At 41.7% G+C, this 18,107-nt stretch overlaps 1 protein-coding gene across 7 annotated transcripts in view; it reads left to right on the top strand.

The window, feature by feature from the left end:
- Fat3 (FAT atypical cadherin 3) overlaps positions 1 to 18,107 on the top strand; it is a 582,840-nt gene that overhangs the window by 459,457 nt on the left and 105,276 nt on the right. For 4 of the 7 annotated variants that reach the window (XM_039080781.2, NM_001413472.1, XM_039080782.1 and 1 more), the window contains 3 exon segments: positions 8,421 to 8,735; positions 9,906 to 10,116; positions 17,916 to 18,055. In XM_039080781.2, coding sequence (XP_038936709.1) covers positions 8,421 to 8,735; positions 9,906 to 10,116; positions 17,916 to 18,055 — 666 coding nt within the window. 7 annotated transcript variants of the gene reach the window in all.

Below are 18,107 nucleotides of genomic sequence, written 5' to 3'. Positions count from 1 at the left end.
AGAGAATCCCTAGAAAGTTACAAGCCAGCTAGCTTGACATCACAGAGACCTGTTCTGTTGCAAAAAGAAAGGTTTTCCTCAGACTTTCACATGCAAAAAGGACCATGAAACATGTACTCCTGTACAAACACATGAATATGCACACACATTTTGTACACACACAAACAAATTTTTCAACAGTGAAAACAATTATTTTCACCAAGATTACTTTATCACCCAGAGTATATGAAATCTCCCCCCCACGCCAGAGTCCTTTGCATTGTGTGACTGCTTCAAGTAGATGATTCATTTTCAATTTTCATTGTTCATCTCTATTGGATGAAAGGACTGTTACATAACACCTCTTACCATAGGTATATATTGTGTGTTGAACATATTCCCTCACAGACATGCCTTCCCTGTCTTTTACTCCCCTCTTTCCTATAACCATTTGTCCTCTTTGTTTCCCTAGTTTGAACTAAGCATAGTTTAAAATTGTGATGAGTTCAAAGAAAACGGCAACACGCTTATATTATTATTGAGAGGACTTGCATTATTTGTCAGAGGACTTCCCAAGTCATACACAAAGAACATGGCAATACTTGTGCATGGCCTTTAGATATACAGGGAAGGCTATCCCCAGATAGAAAACTCAGGCAGTGGCATTCGTCTGTCCAGTCACTATGGTAGTATTGTAGCTCCTCGGAGCCTACTTACCACACATGTTTATATACTCTCCCTGAGTTCAAATGGCTTGATCTTTACCCTAGATCCTTGTCCAGAGCCTGTAATCTAGGCCAGGAGCAGATAATGAGAGACTGTAGAGCTGTAAACCTCCTTTAAGAATTGTCTCCTTTAGAACAATAGCAAGCACTGAAATAGCTCAGAGCAATCAAGAGGCCCAGAATAAAGTGCTGGCAAAGGGGAAGAGAGTTGTCAAGATAAGACAATTGCTGGGATAAGTAAGAAAAGGATTTAACCCAGATGGTGGCAGACCTATGAGAGTAACAGATGCCTGCTGAACTCCATCTCAGAGAGGTCTGAGGACACATCCCATCTTTGATTTAAATAGCAAGATGTTTACTGTGGCCTCAGGTACAGCAGCCACATGACAGATCAGCCACAAGGCACAGGACACACACTTGCCATTGTTGCTCCCGATATGCAACACAACACAGCTGAGGTCGGGGAAGGGCTGCGTTTGAACTATGTTCAGTTGAAAGAGATGGTGTCCTGGAGTCATTCCAGGTGACTGAGGCAAGCATTTTGATGAGAAGAAGCATAAGACAGAGGGAAGGCAAGAAAACAACAGAACAGGATGAAGGCTCTCTGTCATCCAACATGGGATGTTACTCACATTTTTTTTCCTGCAACTGGTTTAAGGATACACAATTTATATTTTCCAAGAATTTAGCACAATACCTACAATCTTCAACATGGAATGGAGTTCTTCATAAACTAGAGATAATAGAGAAAAACAGGGATTGTCTATCTTCTCTCATCTTTGAGGTCAGACAGATTCTTTTCTGTATTTAGAATGATAGGGCACAATTTGTGGAAGCAGGCTAAAAATAAATCTGTCTGCACTCAAAAAGGTTGGGCCTCAAGAACTTAGGATACTGAAAGCTTCGTATCCATGCCCCATGGCCAATGACAGATTTCAAGCAACAGAGAACAGGAAAAGTGCCCAGAGAAGGGAAACTATCAAAGATGTTCCCAATTATCAAGAAAGGGAGAAGGCTTGATTCTAGATGCACAACTGCAGGCTTGGATGTAGATCCGAAGCCACATGGGAGGGACTTTGAAACAGATGGTTGTCAGATGCCACTCCATGGACTGTACAGGGAAGGAACTGAGGGTGGGCTGTCATGCCAAACTGTCAGACACAGAAACCAGCATTCTGCCGCTCACTGGCTGAGTGGCCTTGCACAAGTTACATAGCTTCTGAGCCTCAGCTCCTGCACATGTAAATTGGAAAACTGGAAGTTTATAGGGAGTGTGTGTGTGTGTGTGTGTGTGTGTGTGTGTGTGTGTGTGTGTGTGTGTATGTGTGTGTGTGTTAAAAATCTATGTTGATGGTTTGCTTCTTTCCTGGGATTTTGTTTGCTCATCTTATACCCTAATTTGCCTCAAACTTGTTTTTTTTCATAAAGAGTACTGGATATAGCTTTCATTTATTCAGCACAAATTTATTAAGTATTTACTATATTCTAGGCACTTATTCTAGTTTCATTTTTGTCACTGATAAAATGCTCTGACAAAAAGTAACTTATGAAAGAAAGTTTATTTTCATTCACAATCTCAGTCTATATTTTATCATAACAAAGAATTTGGGGTGATGGCTCCAGCGAAGAGCAGAGGGAAACGAATGGAATGCACATGTACTTATATGCTTGCTTACTTGATACTGTCCATGACCTCTGTCTAGGGAATAGTGTTGTCCATAATGGGCTGGGTCAATTAACAATCATGTCTAATCCCTAAGACATGCTGATAGAGATGATTTCTTATTAAGATGCTCTTCCTAGGTGATTGTAGATTATGTCAAGTTGACAATTAAAACTAACTTCCATAGTACTGTTCAACATGGCCTGGAATATCCTCAAACAGAATAAATAAAAATCATGTTTTCTGGATCTCATATTGCAATGAATATCTCATAAAGATCTGTAGCAAATGAGCTCATAAAACAACAACAAAAGATCAGATCATGTTACAGTATCGAGGGCAAATATAGAACATGAATGCCCTTATGTAATCTTCAAAGAATGGTTTGAAATTTTAAATATGATGGCCTTGAAGTAACTCATTATGATCAGTCAAGAGTAGGAAGGAATGTCAGATTTGAACTCTCCAGCACCGAAATAGTAAATATGGTCTCCTGATCACTGGACACGGGGCTAGACAAGTGTGAGGGTCTCAGCTTTCAGAAAGTTATACTCTCATCTTCTGGGGATGGAGAAAGACAATGATAATGAATATCAAGTTAAGTATAATTAAGGCAAAATGTAGCTTCTCATTGGCTGATGTTATACCAAGTATCTTAATCTCCTCTTCCTTTTGGTCCTCTAAAGTTCTTGCATCTTCTAGAAATAGATGTAAAAACACACTCCTTCTGTCATTGTGTCACCTTAATCCAGTAACTCCGTGTGGGGTATATTCTGCCTCTGATTCTGCTTGGCATTCAAAGACCACAAGGACCCCAAAGAAAAATGAGATGAGCTTCAGTGTAATCTCGGTAGCAATGAATTGTCTGTGTTCTCCTTTGTTAGGAGTTAGCTGCAGTCCCTCAAGAAACTAATCTTTCAAGCTTTTTATTGATTGTCAGGACTACTGATTATCCTAAGTTAGCATAGCAATGTTCTGTTGTTGGGCCACAGCAGAGCAGAGGCATGGACACATGGATCATTCTTGAGCAATCGTGGTTCCTATTAATGGAAAATGATACAGAAGAGATGATGAGGATTTGTGTCAGTTGGTTTTTCTTTGCTCTACAGTGTAATTTTTCTTCCTGTATTGGCAGCGTGTAGTGGGTGGGGTGAGGCCTAGGATAGCGTGTTAGACTTGTTGCTACTGTGATGGAACACCTGAAATAGTTTGAGGAAGGAAAAATTCATCCTGCTTCATGGTTTTAGACATTCTATCAATTCTGAGGCCACAGTGAGACAAAAACAAACAAAACATTCACAGCAGTGGGAAAATGGCAATGAAGTTGCCCCCATCATGACAGACAGGTCTTAGCAGTGGCAACATGTGGACGAAGTTGCTCACATTGTGGTAGACAGGAAGCAGTAAGAGGAACAGAGAGGGACCTGAAACAAGGTATAGGACCCAAGGGCATAACCACAGTGACGGACATCCACCAGCAATGCCCAACTGCCTAAAATTTCTAAAATCTCTCAGGATAATCCCATCACTATCTAGAGACGTAAGGACTCAAGAATGCAAGAACTCTCTATGGAGACATCCAAAACAGGTAGGCAGTTTGGACCATAATCTTTGGGGGTGTAAGTCATCGATGACCTGTGCTCTAGGTAGAAACAGCAATGTAGAAGAGGGGATTTCAAGAAGTACTCATGAGAATTAAAAACTGAGAAAACTGAGCTTGGTAATATGCTGTAGCAATCACTGAGAAAATCCTAAATTCCAGAGGAGAGCAGAAACAGCATCGTACCATATACCAAAGGAGGAAAACACATAAATAAGCCATTTCAGTATTGCGGATCCACAAGGGTAAGCACCACTTTCAGAGTAGCTCTAAGGCATTTCATTAGGTTGCACGCTGGTCACGTTCTCAGTGGTATAAAGTGAAAACAAACTCCAGAATGCATGGTTTATCCAGGACACATCGCAAAGCACTTGGGGAAAACATCGTTCATTCTTAGAGACACTTCTATGTCAGAATTGATCATTATGAGTTCAGGACACCCCAAGACCAAGTTCTCAGCACAAAGGAAATTTATCTTCCCCAGAGAGATAAAAGGTGGGGAATAAGAGACAAGGATGGGATATAGAGGATGAGGGAGAAGGTGAATGGAAGAAAGGAGAAAGGGAAAAGGTATTTGTCCCAGTGGGCAAGGTCAAAGGATTTCTTCTGGATAGAGGAGACATAGTACATAGGAAAGTGGAAGTTTACAAAGGTAAAAGAGGAAGCCCACATTAGACTGTGGTGTGTGATTATAATTGAGCATGTTAATTAGGTGAACCAAGGGTAGCTTTTCATTGTATGACTTTAATATTTTGCTAGCTAGATCTTGGTAGTCAGCCTCAGGAGTGGGTAAATGAGGCCAAATAAGGGGTTAGACCTTGGTGTCTAGCTTTAGCAATGTATCTAATGGGTTTAACAAGGCAGAGGAAATGAAGCCATGTTTGTCAAGCTCAAGCTGGCTAGTGTTCCATCAAGAATGTTCTTTGCATTCATTGTCATAAGGAGACATTTATGTAAATTAATTTTGATGACTTTTTTTGGTACTTTGAGCTGAATCAGGTGCCAAACCTTGGCACAGATTAATAGGTAGTCCTTGACCTCAAGGTATTCACGTTTGGGAGGACTAAATGAAAATAAGCTTGTGGATAGACATTTGCAATGCAGGATGCTAACTCTATTCTGGTTCCCTGCATACAAGGGATTGGTGACAGTGCCAGGCCATTCAAAGGATGTGCCCATAGATCTGAAGGAGGGAAGGAATGGTTTTCTAAACAAGTCAGGTATCATGACAGGAGCATTGGGAGGAGACAGTTTAAAAGAATGGAGGTGTTAGGAATGTTAAGGAGACAGGGAGCAACCAAGCTCCTAAACTCAAAGGAGAAAGGTCAGTTTGTGAGGACAGTCAAGGATCATGTCCTCCAGGATGTCTGGCAGTGTGTCTGCAGGTCAATGGCATGGAAGAAAGAAAGAAAGAAAGAAAGAAAGAAAGAAAGAAAGAAAGAAAGAAAGAAAGAAAGAAAGAAAGAAAGGGAGAAAGAAAGGGAAGGAAAAATAGGGAAAGAGAAAGAGAGACAGAAATAGAGAAAGGAAAAGAGAGAGGGAAAGAAAAAGGGATGAAGGGAAGGAGAGAGAGAGAGTGAGAGAGAGAGAGAGAGAGGCGCAGAGGAACTTGGCCTAGAAATGGCACATAGAGGCACTCGCTCACTTCCATATCTGACTTGATGCATATGGTAAGACAAAAGTAGACTCTAGATGCATGCCCAAGATTCTGGTGTCCCTCACAAGAGCTGTTTCTTAAGTGGTGGGATACTCCAATGAACAAGAAGGGGCTCTTTCCTCAGTCATGTTCAGCTTCAGAGTCCCCTTCAGCATAAAGACTGACAGCCAGTGGAGAGGAGGTTGAGGCCCAGTGAAATCAGTGAGAGCTGCCTTGACTTTGAAAAGAGCTGTTCAAACAGGGAAGAGGTAGAATGACCCAACAGCCAAGAAACTAGTCCGTGCCAACATGGATCACCTGGAGTATAATCTGAGCACCGAGAAGGATAGGACATGTCTCTTCAAAGCTCACAAGCTCAGGGAATAGAAACATTTCTTTTGCAAAGCACACTAAACCAATAGAAAAAAAATATTGGAATAAAACTGCATTGATTTATTTTTTCAACAAAAGCAAAAAGTCTGATAGAAGTTTATTCTGAGGGTATTAAAGCTACCCTCCCAGGCAACTTGTAAGAGAGGCTAAACCACATTACAATTCCATTTGAAAGAGAAACTTTAATATGTTTTCCAATAATTTTTATTTTTCCCCTTAGATGAAGAAATGACTGGGCATATTCTCTGATTCACTGTTGGTTTCTGTCGATGCTTCTTCTGGACATTCTTTTAGGTTCCAAGTACACATTTTTAAGCTAATAAACTCGGGGTAACGACACAAAGATTAAGTAGAAGCTCTTCCAGGGGATTGTAGATAAAAGGCCTCCCAGGGTCATCATTGCATAGCACTGTTACTCACTAACTGTAGACCTTTCAGTGGATAGTTTTCCCATCTGAAAAAGGAAAATACAGAACCACATCCCACTGACCGATAAGGATATTATGGACGTGGCTGAGGTCATGCTCAGAACTGTACCTCACAGACCATTTATGCCATTTACGCATTGCCTATTGATGCCATGGCAACTGTTGAGACCCAAGGGCATCTTAGACCCAGAAGGCTCTTTACATTCTCTTCACCGTGTTCCTTTTTCTGTTTTCACAAATGCATTTCAGGGACATAAAAAGTGGTGCTTGGCCCCTTTCATTTCCCAAGGAGGAGAAAACATTATTTTGTAGTAGTTAAGCAACAGGCTAGCATTCAACTATTCTTAAAGTAAGCTACGTGAATTATAAATTACATATCACTATGGCACAACTCAACTGTTTCATGCTTTTCTTCTTGTTCTATAACAATATAAAGAAGGGACACCAGATGTTTCCATCTCTGTCTGTCATATGGGCAGACAATAGGACGTTAATTTGTGAGCTAGGGAGAGCCTTCATCAGAAGCAAGAATTGAATGGTGGACTGTGCATTCTCCATGTTCTATCCTGAATGTCTGTCTTCTCAGTCTTACTGCCCAGTACAGCAGTGTCAGCAAGCAGGGCCATTAAATATGGGTAGATCAAATGGAATTGATGTCCTTACATAAAAGGTCAATGGGGCTTGTCTGTACCCTTCTGACATAGAAGGCACATCAGGAAAGTTCTATCTGAGAGGAGGCCCTCACAGACAGTGCCTTTCTGGGACCTTGATTATGGACTTCCCAGCCCTCAGAACTATGAGTGAGCAACTTTGTTGTTCAGAAATTTCCATTCTAAAGCATTTTTCCACATAAACTTGATCATGCAAACATAAAGCCCCATGAATATTCCCCACATATAGAACTTTCTGGGTGTGTTCTGGGGTAACAGAAGAGGACAAACAAGCACTCCTAAGCCTCTTTTATAAGGACACTAATTCCATTCATGAAGCTCTAATGACCAAGGCCACCCAAAGACATCACCTGATATTATTTTGAAAAGCAGAATTTGAGCATGGGACAAAATAAGATAATAAAATGGAGACCAGGAAGTCCCATGTCAAACTCTGGCGTGGTTTTTGCTTCCTCACTGCTGCACCTTCTCACTATGTGCTCACACCACAGAAAGAGATAGAAACAAAACCATCGCCTTTCATGAAGGATCTGGTTAGGTCAGGATTCTACCATTATGACCTCATTTGACCTTGATTCCCCTTTCTCAGAAATTCCATAGGTAGTACAGGCCCAAGGTAGGAGTACAGCTTCAAACACATGAGTTTTGAGGGGAAACAATTCAGCTCACAACATGATAGGGGGAAAAAAGAGAAGAGCAGGGTTCAGATGGTAAAAAGCCTTGTCAGTGCACAATAATGAATACATGACTATTGTGTCTGCTAGGAAGACACATGCTATATCTACTTGGACTCTATGAACCAGGAGTTTCCCAAAGTCAGCTCTCCCCCTTCTCTGCTGTACTCTACAGTGAATCCTTGCAGTGGCCTTCCTGTTTGCCATGCCCCCACTGAATCCTATGTAGAAATGAAGACCCTGGGGTGATGGCAACACAAAGAGGGACTTTGTGATCTGACTAGGTTATTAAAGTGCTTATCCAGAAGACCCCAGAGAATGAGTTAGACTCTTCCCCTAGGCTCCAGAAAAGTAAACCTGCCTTTTAAAGTCACTAGTGTATGGAATACAACTCAGCATCAGAACCCAATCTGAACCTCTCTGCTTTGCCGCTATCCCTCCAGCAATGACTTCCATTGCTGGTTCAGTGGCACTCACTCTCTCATGGGTTAGCTATTGTAAAAATGTTGTCTATTCTATAAAAGTCATAGTGCTCAGGAGAGCTGAAATGGCCCAGTAAGTAAACTGCACAACTCTGGGGTGGGCAGGGAACACATAAGTGACAGCACGTGTACTTTCTGACTGTATCATACCTTCTCTTTCAAAACTCAGGTGACAGTGACGGATGGCGGTTCTTCTCCGAAACAGTCAACCATTTGGGTGGTAGTTCAGGTTCTAGATGAAAATGACAACAAGCCCCAGTTCCCTGAGAAGGTCTACCAGATCAAGCTTCCAGAGCGTGACCGAAAGAAGAGGGGTGAACCCATTTACAGGGCTTTTGCATTTGACAGAGACGAAGGCCCCAATGCAGAAATCTCCTACAGTATTGTGGATGGGAACGATGATGGAAAGTTCTTTATTGACCCGAAAACTGGCATGGTCTCTTCCAGAAAGCAATTCACAGCAGGAAGTTATGACATCCTGACGGTAAGATCTAATTCCAGAGCATCAGTGGGGTATAGGTGAGTCCTCTTATTTGTGCCTAGTTCTTTGACCAATAAATGTCTAATGTTAAAGTGCAGAAATAGCTACAGAAGGCTGCTTTGAGGGAGCCAGTTACAGGTGAGAAGTTTTACCTTCCTGGGTGGTGCTATAAATAGTCAGACTTTCCTTTGTTGTGTCCTATCATCAAACTTTCACCAATTCTCTGGCTTGCTGGAAGCACAAGACCGTACATTCTGAGCCCAAACTCATTCCCAAGGTGCTGAACACAACATATATCTAGTGCAAAGCAGAAGAAACTATGATATGCATGCATACAGGTACACATGTTCACACTTACATGGACCCAAACATGCATACACTCACACATATGTACACAAATGCATATGATCACACAAGTGCATACACATTTGCATACATATTCCCACATACATGCATGTACATTGTACACACTCATACATATGCTCACACATGTGTACAGCGCACATAAACACATATGCACACACACACTATATTTAAACATGTGGATATAAATACACACATATATGTACATGCATACATGCATATACAAACTCAGTGCGTGCAAACTTACATACATATAGAAGCACATAACAAACTCATACATATAGAAGCATATAACATACTTACATTTACACATACATACATTCACATATACATACATGCTCACATGCATGTACACATGTGCTCATATATCCTACACTTGATCTTAGCCAAAAGGCCGAGAAGCGATGTGCTCATATATCCTAACACACAAATAATATCTCACATTGTACTTCATTCCTCCTTCAACATTCATTAGAAGCGAGGTTCAGAATCATGCTATGAGGAATTAAATTAGCTATTTCTACTCACAAAAATTATTACCCTTGGCCCAAAATACTGTGAATTATAAGTACAGCATTTATTTTTTTATGATTTCACATCTCAGAACTTGGTTTCAGGCAGACATGGTATGAGCTCTGTACATTCCACTCCAGAGTCGACTCTGGAGTCTCAACTGAACACAACTTTTCTTCTTGTGACACTGTGCAGAAAATAGTCTTTGGGCTTTATACTGTGTGAGTGAAATCTTTAGCCCCCCACGGACTCAGAGCACTAAGCTGTCTTTCTGTGTTCCCCTCCATGTGTGACTAGATCAAGGCTGTGGACAATGGCCGCCCACAGAAATCCTCCACTGCCCGCCTCCACATCGAATGGATTAAGAAGCCCCCACCTTCACCTATACCATTGACATTCGATGAACCATTTTACAACTTCACCATCATGGAGAGTGACAAAGTAACAGAGATTGTAGGGGTGGTGTCTGTGCAGCCAGCTAACACCCCTCTGTGGTTTGACATCATCGGTAAGTTCAAGTCTCTAGAGCGTATCAGGAAATAGACGTAACTATTTGAAGGAACTTGCCAAGCAAACAAGTAAATGAATGAATAAGTGAACGAATAAATAAATAAATAAATTTAAAAGGCAAAAGAAAAGCTTAAAAGCTGGCAATTAAGCCTAAGATTAAACGTAGTGCTGGGATGCAAAAGAGCCAGTAAAGTGGAAACCAACCTGTGCTTTCGTTCGATTCCGTAGCTGAGCTGAAGAGAGTGCTCTCTGGCTGGATCTCTCCATAGTACGTTATTTATGGCAATCTTACTGTCCTTCTATGTGTCATTTTAATTCTATTGTCACACTTGGCTAATCTCATTTCTAAATGTATTGATGGTACTAGACTTGCTGTCCTTCATTTCTCTCTTTTTCTTCACCTTTTTTTCTGCATTCTGTTTTTTTTTCTGCTCCTGACTGCCCTGCTGCAAGGTGGCAAGCATGCTCGAGAGATGTTCTATATTCTACAGACAGCTTGTGGGCAGAACTGTTCAACAGAAGGTACCCTTAGTGCAAACACATTTGCTAAAATACGGCTATCCAATCTGCCTTTTGCATTTTTTTAAAAAACAAATTGAATTACATCTTCCATAACTGCCTGTGAGAGACTGAAGCGCAGCCCACAGGTTTCATACGTGCCTCTGACAGCGGCCTCATTCCACATATCCAATGACTTGAGATTGAATGGGTTTGGGGTTTGGGGGGGTTGTTTTGATTTTTCTCCCATTGCTTTGGAGATACGTGTGGGTTTTTTGTTGTTCTGTTTTTATCTTTTTGTAGGGTCGCTTTATTTAACTGGGAATTTTCCAATTGAAAATAAACGAGAATGTAATTCCAGCCCCCCTGCCTTTCAGCAGTAGTATCATTCACAGACCAAAAAGCCCCACCGGGAGAGTCCCCTGGCTGCTGTCCACAAAAGGAAGGGTAGGAAATAGAACCTAGATGTGTGGCCAGTAAAGCCCCCACTCACCCTGAATAGAGAAAGCAGATGGAAGGAAGCAGGCAGGGCAGACCCGGGAGCCAACTTTTAAATTCCTTGAAAGAAAGCAAGCAAGCACGCCAGGCTGCAAAAGGGAAAGGGCAAAACAGCCCTTCCACAAACCTGCAGGGAGAGCGCTGGAGAGGAAAAGCATGTAGGACAGGGAAATAAAACAGGCTGTTGTCAAAGAGAGAGGAGAGTATGTGCCTGCCAGGGGCTGATCATTTCCCAGGGTTCTCTGTGAGCATCGAGTAAGCCAGAAGAGCACTCGTGTGGGAGAATCATTTCCTTCCTCATGATGACTGGACAGGATGGGCAGCAACCTGCCTCCCCTTCAAACAGCTGGGTCTGGAGAAAGCGTTTAGGAGGCTCCACATCTGGTTTCATGAAGCATAGGGGAAAAAAAGCATGTTCTATGTCTCCCAGTCAAACCTCAGAGAGTCCTCTGAACTCCCAACAAGTAAGGGCTTCCCCTCTGCATTTGTTCTGTGAAACACAAGACATCTTAGTTTTAGGTAATTGATGTCAATCTCATCATCTCTTCATATGACCATCCTTCCAATGCCTTCGTGTCTGCCAGTGTATTTGAGATGGAACATCTTCTGGCCCATGAGAAATGTTTCTACCACCATCCCAGTAGTTTCTGGCTTATTCAGTTATCATACGAAAACAGTCTCTTCTTTCTTGATGCAAGGAAGCATTGCACATGGTACCAGTTAGTTGTCGTTTGCCTGCCTGGACACCTTTGGTCATCCCTTTACCAACTCACTTTGCAAAGCATCCCTGCTGGCTGTTACTTGTCCAAGCTGGCCACGCATAGGAACTCGCTAGCTACCTTTCTTTGATGCTAAGTGTGGTGGATCACCTGACCCCAATTCTTTGGGTCAGTTTGTAATTCTTCAACATCTCCACAAGTATGACTAGGTGTACGCTAGCATATTGCTAGGAGTGCTACTTGTAAGACTATTCATGGGTTTTTCACATCCTGTACTACTGTACATTTTCATTTATGCGTGTGCCATCTCCATTCTTCATGCTCAAGGTCAAAGCCCATATCTCCATTCTCTCTCTCTTGCTGGAGCTATGCTGCTTTCTACTCAGGGTGAATGAACTAAGATACGGAGACTGGTGGTGATGCCTGAAGCAACCATGTTAACCTCCTGGCCCTACAGATGGTCTATATGAGATTCCATTTTATGCCAACCCCAATAGCTTCAATAGTCCAGGCTGTTTATAGAGACCCTCCCTCTGCATCTGCATTCACAATAATCCCTAATCCAGAAACCATATGCAAAGTGCGGCCATAACTATCATGGCTCCTTTATCCTTGTACTCCTAAGCACTTTCCTTCTCCATAGATTCTGCTTCCCCTCACCCCCACCTCATCCATTCTACTGTACGAATGAGAGGAGTTTTCTCAATGAAGGCTGCCAGGACTGTCCCCTGATCTGGAACCCTCCATCACAGACATTTCTCTGTGAATCTGATAACAGATTGCTAAATTTCTTCTACAAATTGAAGTTACTGGGCCTCCTGCCCAAACAGATCATGATTTTATTTCCATCCCCAGGTTCAGCCAACAATGTCTTTAAATGCCAGCTCTGTGGAACTTTGAGTCATTTCCCAGGTGCTGGTGGTTTGCAGTAGAGATGATCGCCTTTATCAAATCTCCTACAAATATGGCTCGCCTGCCTGAGTCATAATTTACCCGCTGTGCTGACATCCTCTTCCTTCTTTTAAAACCTTTTGTTTGCTTTATCAGCCTCAGGTGTTTCATCCTCACTGTCCAATTTTACCCCTTGTGAATCTTCCTTTCCCCCTTGCCTAAGCATCATCACTGATCAAACTAGCACAGAGGGAACTGAGAGTGGGCAGTGCCCCTTGGCACCTAATGCCCATCTGTGAGCTCTGCAGGGAGACAGAGAATAAACATGAGGTAAGGAAGCTCAACATGGATTCAAAAAGCAGCCTCCTGCTTGAGGTTTTGTCCAAATCCTCTTGTGAAGAATAAGTCAACCCAAGATCACACCATAAATCTAGTGTATTCGGACACCCTTGAAGAACACACTGAGAGGCTTAGGGCAGAAAATCCTCATCTGGCATGCCCATCTTTAAACTGCTCAACCTGGTGAAACCTCATTCAGGAGACAAAGATGGTGTTTCAGCCTGCCTTTCCTTCCCCTTGAGAGCATATTCTCACTTGCACATTTTCAGACTTCCAGGGCTCTGATTTTGACTGAATTTCCTTACCTCCTACCAGAACACAAAGTCCCAGGAACTCCGTATGAGCAGCATTTTGTCCCCAAGCCTAAACACTTGCGTTTTTCTCAACTCCAAAGAAACTGGGTTTCTTCTGTAGTGAGATCCTTCTGCTCTCAGAAACAAGCCCTACTTATAACCAAGCTAAGAAGCTGTAATTAAAAGGCAACATAATAAAGTTCAGCTGTTGTGGATTTAAACAGCCCAACACACAGCATGCTTCCTTTCCTTTATAACAGGGAAAGAAAATGAAGGGAACAAAAATAACCCACAATCCTTTGCGGCTTCGCCAGGTATCTTCACACTTCTCAGGAGGCTCTGGCGTCCCCTCAGACATTCTTTGATTTACATACCTCCAATGTGCAGGCAATCTGGTTCTCAGCTCAGCCCCTGAATCCTATCCTGATAGCAAATATTTGAATTGTAAAGGCTGCCATCATTAACAACTTTGTATTCAAAACTGAGGCATGCTGCCTTCCAGTTTTTACCTGACTTTAGTTTTTACCGAATCATCGTAGAAACATGTTTCACCTTCCAAATAGGAAGCACACGAACTTTGCTCTGATTTGCTTTCTCAGGAAGGAGAAAGGGTATATTAACATGAATCTCTGTTCTAGCCTCTCAGACATCTTTCTGTGCTGCAGGTAGACAAGGGCTACCTTGGCCCTCAGTCCACATAAGGCTAGTCGTAACTCAGAGCTTGGGCACCTCTGGACTTTTCCTAACCTGGCAGCCACATTTCTCCATCACCACCTCTCACCTAGCCAGTATCTAGAGAATCCCCATCTGTTTATAACTCAGCTGCTCTCCCAACAGAGTAAATTCTGCTCAGCTAGTCAAAGGACATCAAACACTCCATTCCCCTTACTCTGCTTTCATCCCCTAACTTGATCTCAGGCAAGACCTGCTTTTCTTTTTGGCACTGATCTCATTTATGGAATCATACTGGAGAAATTTTAGAAAAACAATTAAGGCCCCAAACTACTTCATATTAATTATCTTAAGAAAAGGGGCCTTGGACTCAAGTCTAGGGTTTTTCTGTTGTTACTCCTTCCTACCACCCTTTCCTGCCCTCCAGCTCCTGCCCTCCATTGAAATATCAGCCTGCTGTGTGCTTGCTTCATTCCAAGGCAGAAAATTATTCATGATCACACCGTCACTGGCACAGAATGTCTTTCCTTCAGTTGGGTGTACATGCTGAACTTGAACGAACAGCTTGTGCACGGCTCCCTCCGTTCATTGAGATTCAGTTGCTCAGGGTTTTGGAAGCTTCTCAGTCACACCTCCCCCTGGGTGACTCCTAGATTTGGGTTGGCATTTTTTCAATTACATGGGCAAGAGTGGAGTTATTTTCTAGAGGAAGAACCTGGACGCTTCTCTACAGGAGAATCTGTTCCATTTTCATCCCTGAGTCTCTTAGCAGAAATGGCACCGGCAGAAGCCTTCTCCTTGGTCAGGAGTGTTCAGCATTTTGAGGCTAAGAGATGATGTAATCTAAAAGTCTCAAATGGGATACCCACCTTTAAAGAAAAGCTCAACTCACTCATTCCCCCAGCGAAATGGACTGTAGACGGGGGCTGCCACTGTTTTTATTCGCATCCTATTTTTAGAGCCTTTTCAGGACCCTCCCCCTTGATCCATTAAATTTTATAATATCGTAACAGAAATCCAGGGTGCCTCTTCTGCTCCTTTTTATTCCATGACACCTGTCTTGACTAAAAGCAGTCAAGAGGATTGTCCCTAAAGTGAATGACTGTCATGTGGGCTGTTCACAACCTCGCTTTTAACTATCTCTGCCGCACCCACCCCACCCCCCCGCAGCAATGCATAGGCTGTGACATTTCTGAACCCCACCTTTTTGGGACTCGGGCCAGCTCTGCAGTGTCCTTTTCTGCCCACCTTTTATTTGGCCTCATGCTGTTGCACCCAGCACACTCTGGCTTTGCATGTTCTGTTACTGGCTCTGAGGAAGCACATCTTGTTTAAACGGAATGTTGAGAGTGAAGTTGGACTCCTTTGATTGATAGTCTCACCCCAGATGATTTGGACTTGTTTTCCCACAAAATTGAAATCACCTTTCAGGCTAAAAGGGAGCCCGGATAAACATGACCTGGGGGAAAGGCATGGAGTCGTTTATGAAATAGGATGCTTAAGTGTAGGTTATTAAATTGTGTGTGGGTTGATGGTGAACGGCTGGTCTAGATTCTGTGTCCCTTGTCAGAAATTCATTTGAAAACTTAGGAAGATTTTGATTTAAATAAAGTCTTGGCTTAACTAGGAGCAAATGTCTTTAGAAAAGAGAAGTATAGTATGCTGGCCACATTAGCGAAAAGGTGCCAAAGATGCTAATGGCCTCTCTCTCTCTCTCCTATGGAATCAGAAGTTTCTCATCTGGAGCACCAAATACACACATGGCACATCCATGCCAAGAGGAAAAGAGAGGATTATAAAAACAAAACAGAAACTTGCGAAAGTGACCAAAGTATTAACAAGAACAAAAGTTATGAAAAAGCATACAATCTACACCACATAAATATGCAAATGTTTTCAGATAGAGAGAATCATTTGCACAGTTCTTTGTTTGACCCACAAATGTTTGCCTTTCTTGAATAACTGACCCTGGAGAATGAACACTACTCCCCCAAAAACAACAGCTTAAAATAAAAGTCTCAGTCTCTATATTTGGGAAAGTGAACAGCACCGCAAAGTCTAAAGTTGGCTGAGCTGGGATTAAAACCGTGAGGTAATACTCCCCAGAAGCCACTTGAGAAGTCCGTATCCTTGTCTTCACGGGTTCTTATCACTTTTCTTTGAGGGTTTCCATGACAAAGGTTTTTTTGTTGGTTGGTCAGTTTTGGGTTTTTTTTCCAGCATTTACCTCTTATAGGTGAATGATTTGCCTTGTTACGTGAGATGACTTGCCCACACCACCCACGCCACCCACCCCAACTTTCTGTTTTATTTCACATGTTCCTTGAGAACACATTCTCTTCAAGGAGAGGCATCCCTCTAAGACCCACTTCTCTCCACATGCTAGGAACCTCCTCTTCTTCGGAGCACTCGAAACCCTTTTTCTGGACTTAGCATCTCATGCTTCTCAGTACATCAATTAAATGACATTAATTGGAGGATGAGTCTTTAGATGAAGTTTTTGAGAACTATATCATCTCTAAGCAATTCTCCGGTACCCCCGTATCTCCACAGCTTTAATTAAATGTCAAAGACAATTATGTTCTCTCCAGTAGTTAAATAATACTCAGTGAACATGGTACCTGCATCGGTTGGTACTTGGAACACACATGACTACATTTTTAGAAAGTAAACCTTAGTATTTACTTTTGTCGCTGCAGGACAAATGCCAGTCATACGATGTGACTCTCCACCCCTTTCCTCATCCACCCACTTAGGATTATAATATTGTAATCATGAAAACATAGTGCTCAAGACAGAAAAGTAAAATGAAAGACTATAGGATATAAGTAAAACCAAGCTTTTCTTTTCTAAAATATGAAATTCAATAAATACATTGCCCTACATACTAAAGTTAAATGAAATTACCATCCGAAACTGAATGTATTTCGCACATGCATTTTCAGACAAAAATAAATAGTGATGGTGAACATATACTGACATTTAAACTTTTTTTCAATGCTTAGACTGTTATCGTTTCTCCCACTTTACAAATGTATCCAATTTGGAAGATTTGTAAGTGACAATTCTGTTCAGAGACAAAAAAGTCACAATTCTAGTGCTATCTTAAGTATGTCATTCAAAATAAAAGAACAGATGACAATTTTTCTAAACCTTTGTGTAAATTGCCTTAGAAGTCCACTAGTGTTATATTAGCAATATAACATCTATTTACCTCTCAGAGTTTATGTCAATGTGTTGTGAAATCATCATCCTCTTGGGAGAGAGTTCATTTACACTGCCAAGTGGTCAAAAACATTTCTCTGAATATCGAAATATTCAGAGATATTTCATATGAAATTCATTTTTATAATTTTTCTTATCTTCCTGTATTCATAATTTTATTTCTGACATTTAATTGAGGGACTTTAAAGTTCTAACCAGCCAAATGTTTACCAACAATCCTAGAACAGACCTAAAAGTTTCAAATCACTTGTATTCGTTGTAATTGGAATAGTTCTTCTTATTTAGAATGTATTCTTCTAGAGAAAAATCTAAAGTGTTCCCCAGGTTCCCAGCATGGTGGCTGAGACAGGCTGGAGGGCTGTTGATCTTCCCCCTCTGCCTTTTAGGGATCAGCTTCTGCTCCACCTCTCTAACATTACTGTGGAGGGTTTTATTTACAATACATTGTTTTTGGGCATTTGTTATGCTTATAGAGGATGGCCTTTGAAATATAAATTAAGATAGAAATAGTAAAGTCCCATTAGAGCTTTATGAAATTGAGCCATAGGGATGCCTGCCAGAAAATAGATCTATATAAAAGCACCCTGTAAAGATATATGCCTCCATATACTTAATATCTTCTCAGATGTGCTAACTTTGTGTTGTTTCTGTGAAATCATCAGGGGGGAATTTTGACAGCTCTTTTGATGCAGAGAAGGGTGTTGGAACAATTGTCATTGCAAAGCCTTTGGATGCAGAGCAAAGGTCAGTCTACAACATGAGCGTGGAGGTCACCGATGGAACAAATGTTGCTGTCACTCAGGTAAGATGTTAAGCTACTAACAACAATGTGTGAATATCTGCTAAAGAGAAGA

This window comes from Rattus norvegicus, chromosome 8 (genome assembly GCF_036323735.1).
Source record: "Rattus norvegicus strain BN/NHsdMcwi chromosome 8, GRCr8, whole genome shotgun sequence".
In the NCBI taxonomy this organism is placed as follows: domain Eukaryota; kingdom Metazoa; phylum Chordata; class Mammalia; order Rodentia; family Muridae; genus Rattus; species Rattus norvegicus.
This window is presented reverse-complemented; position numbering and strand designations above follow the sequence as displayed.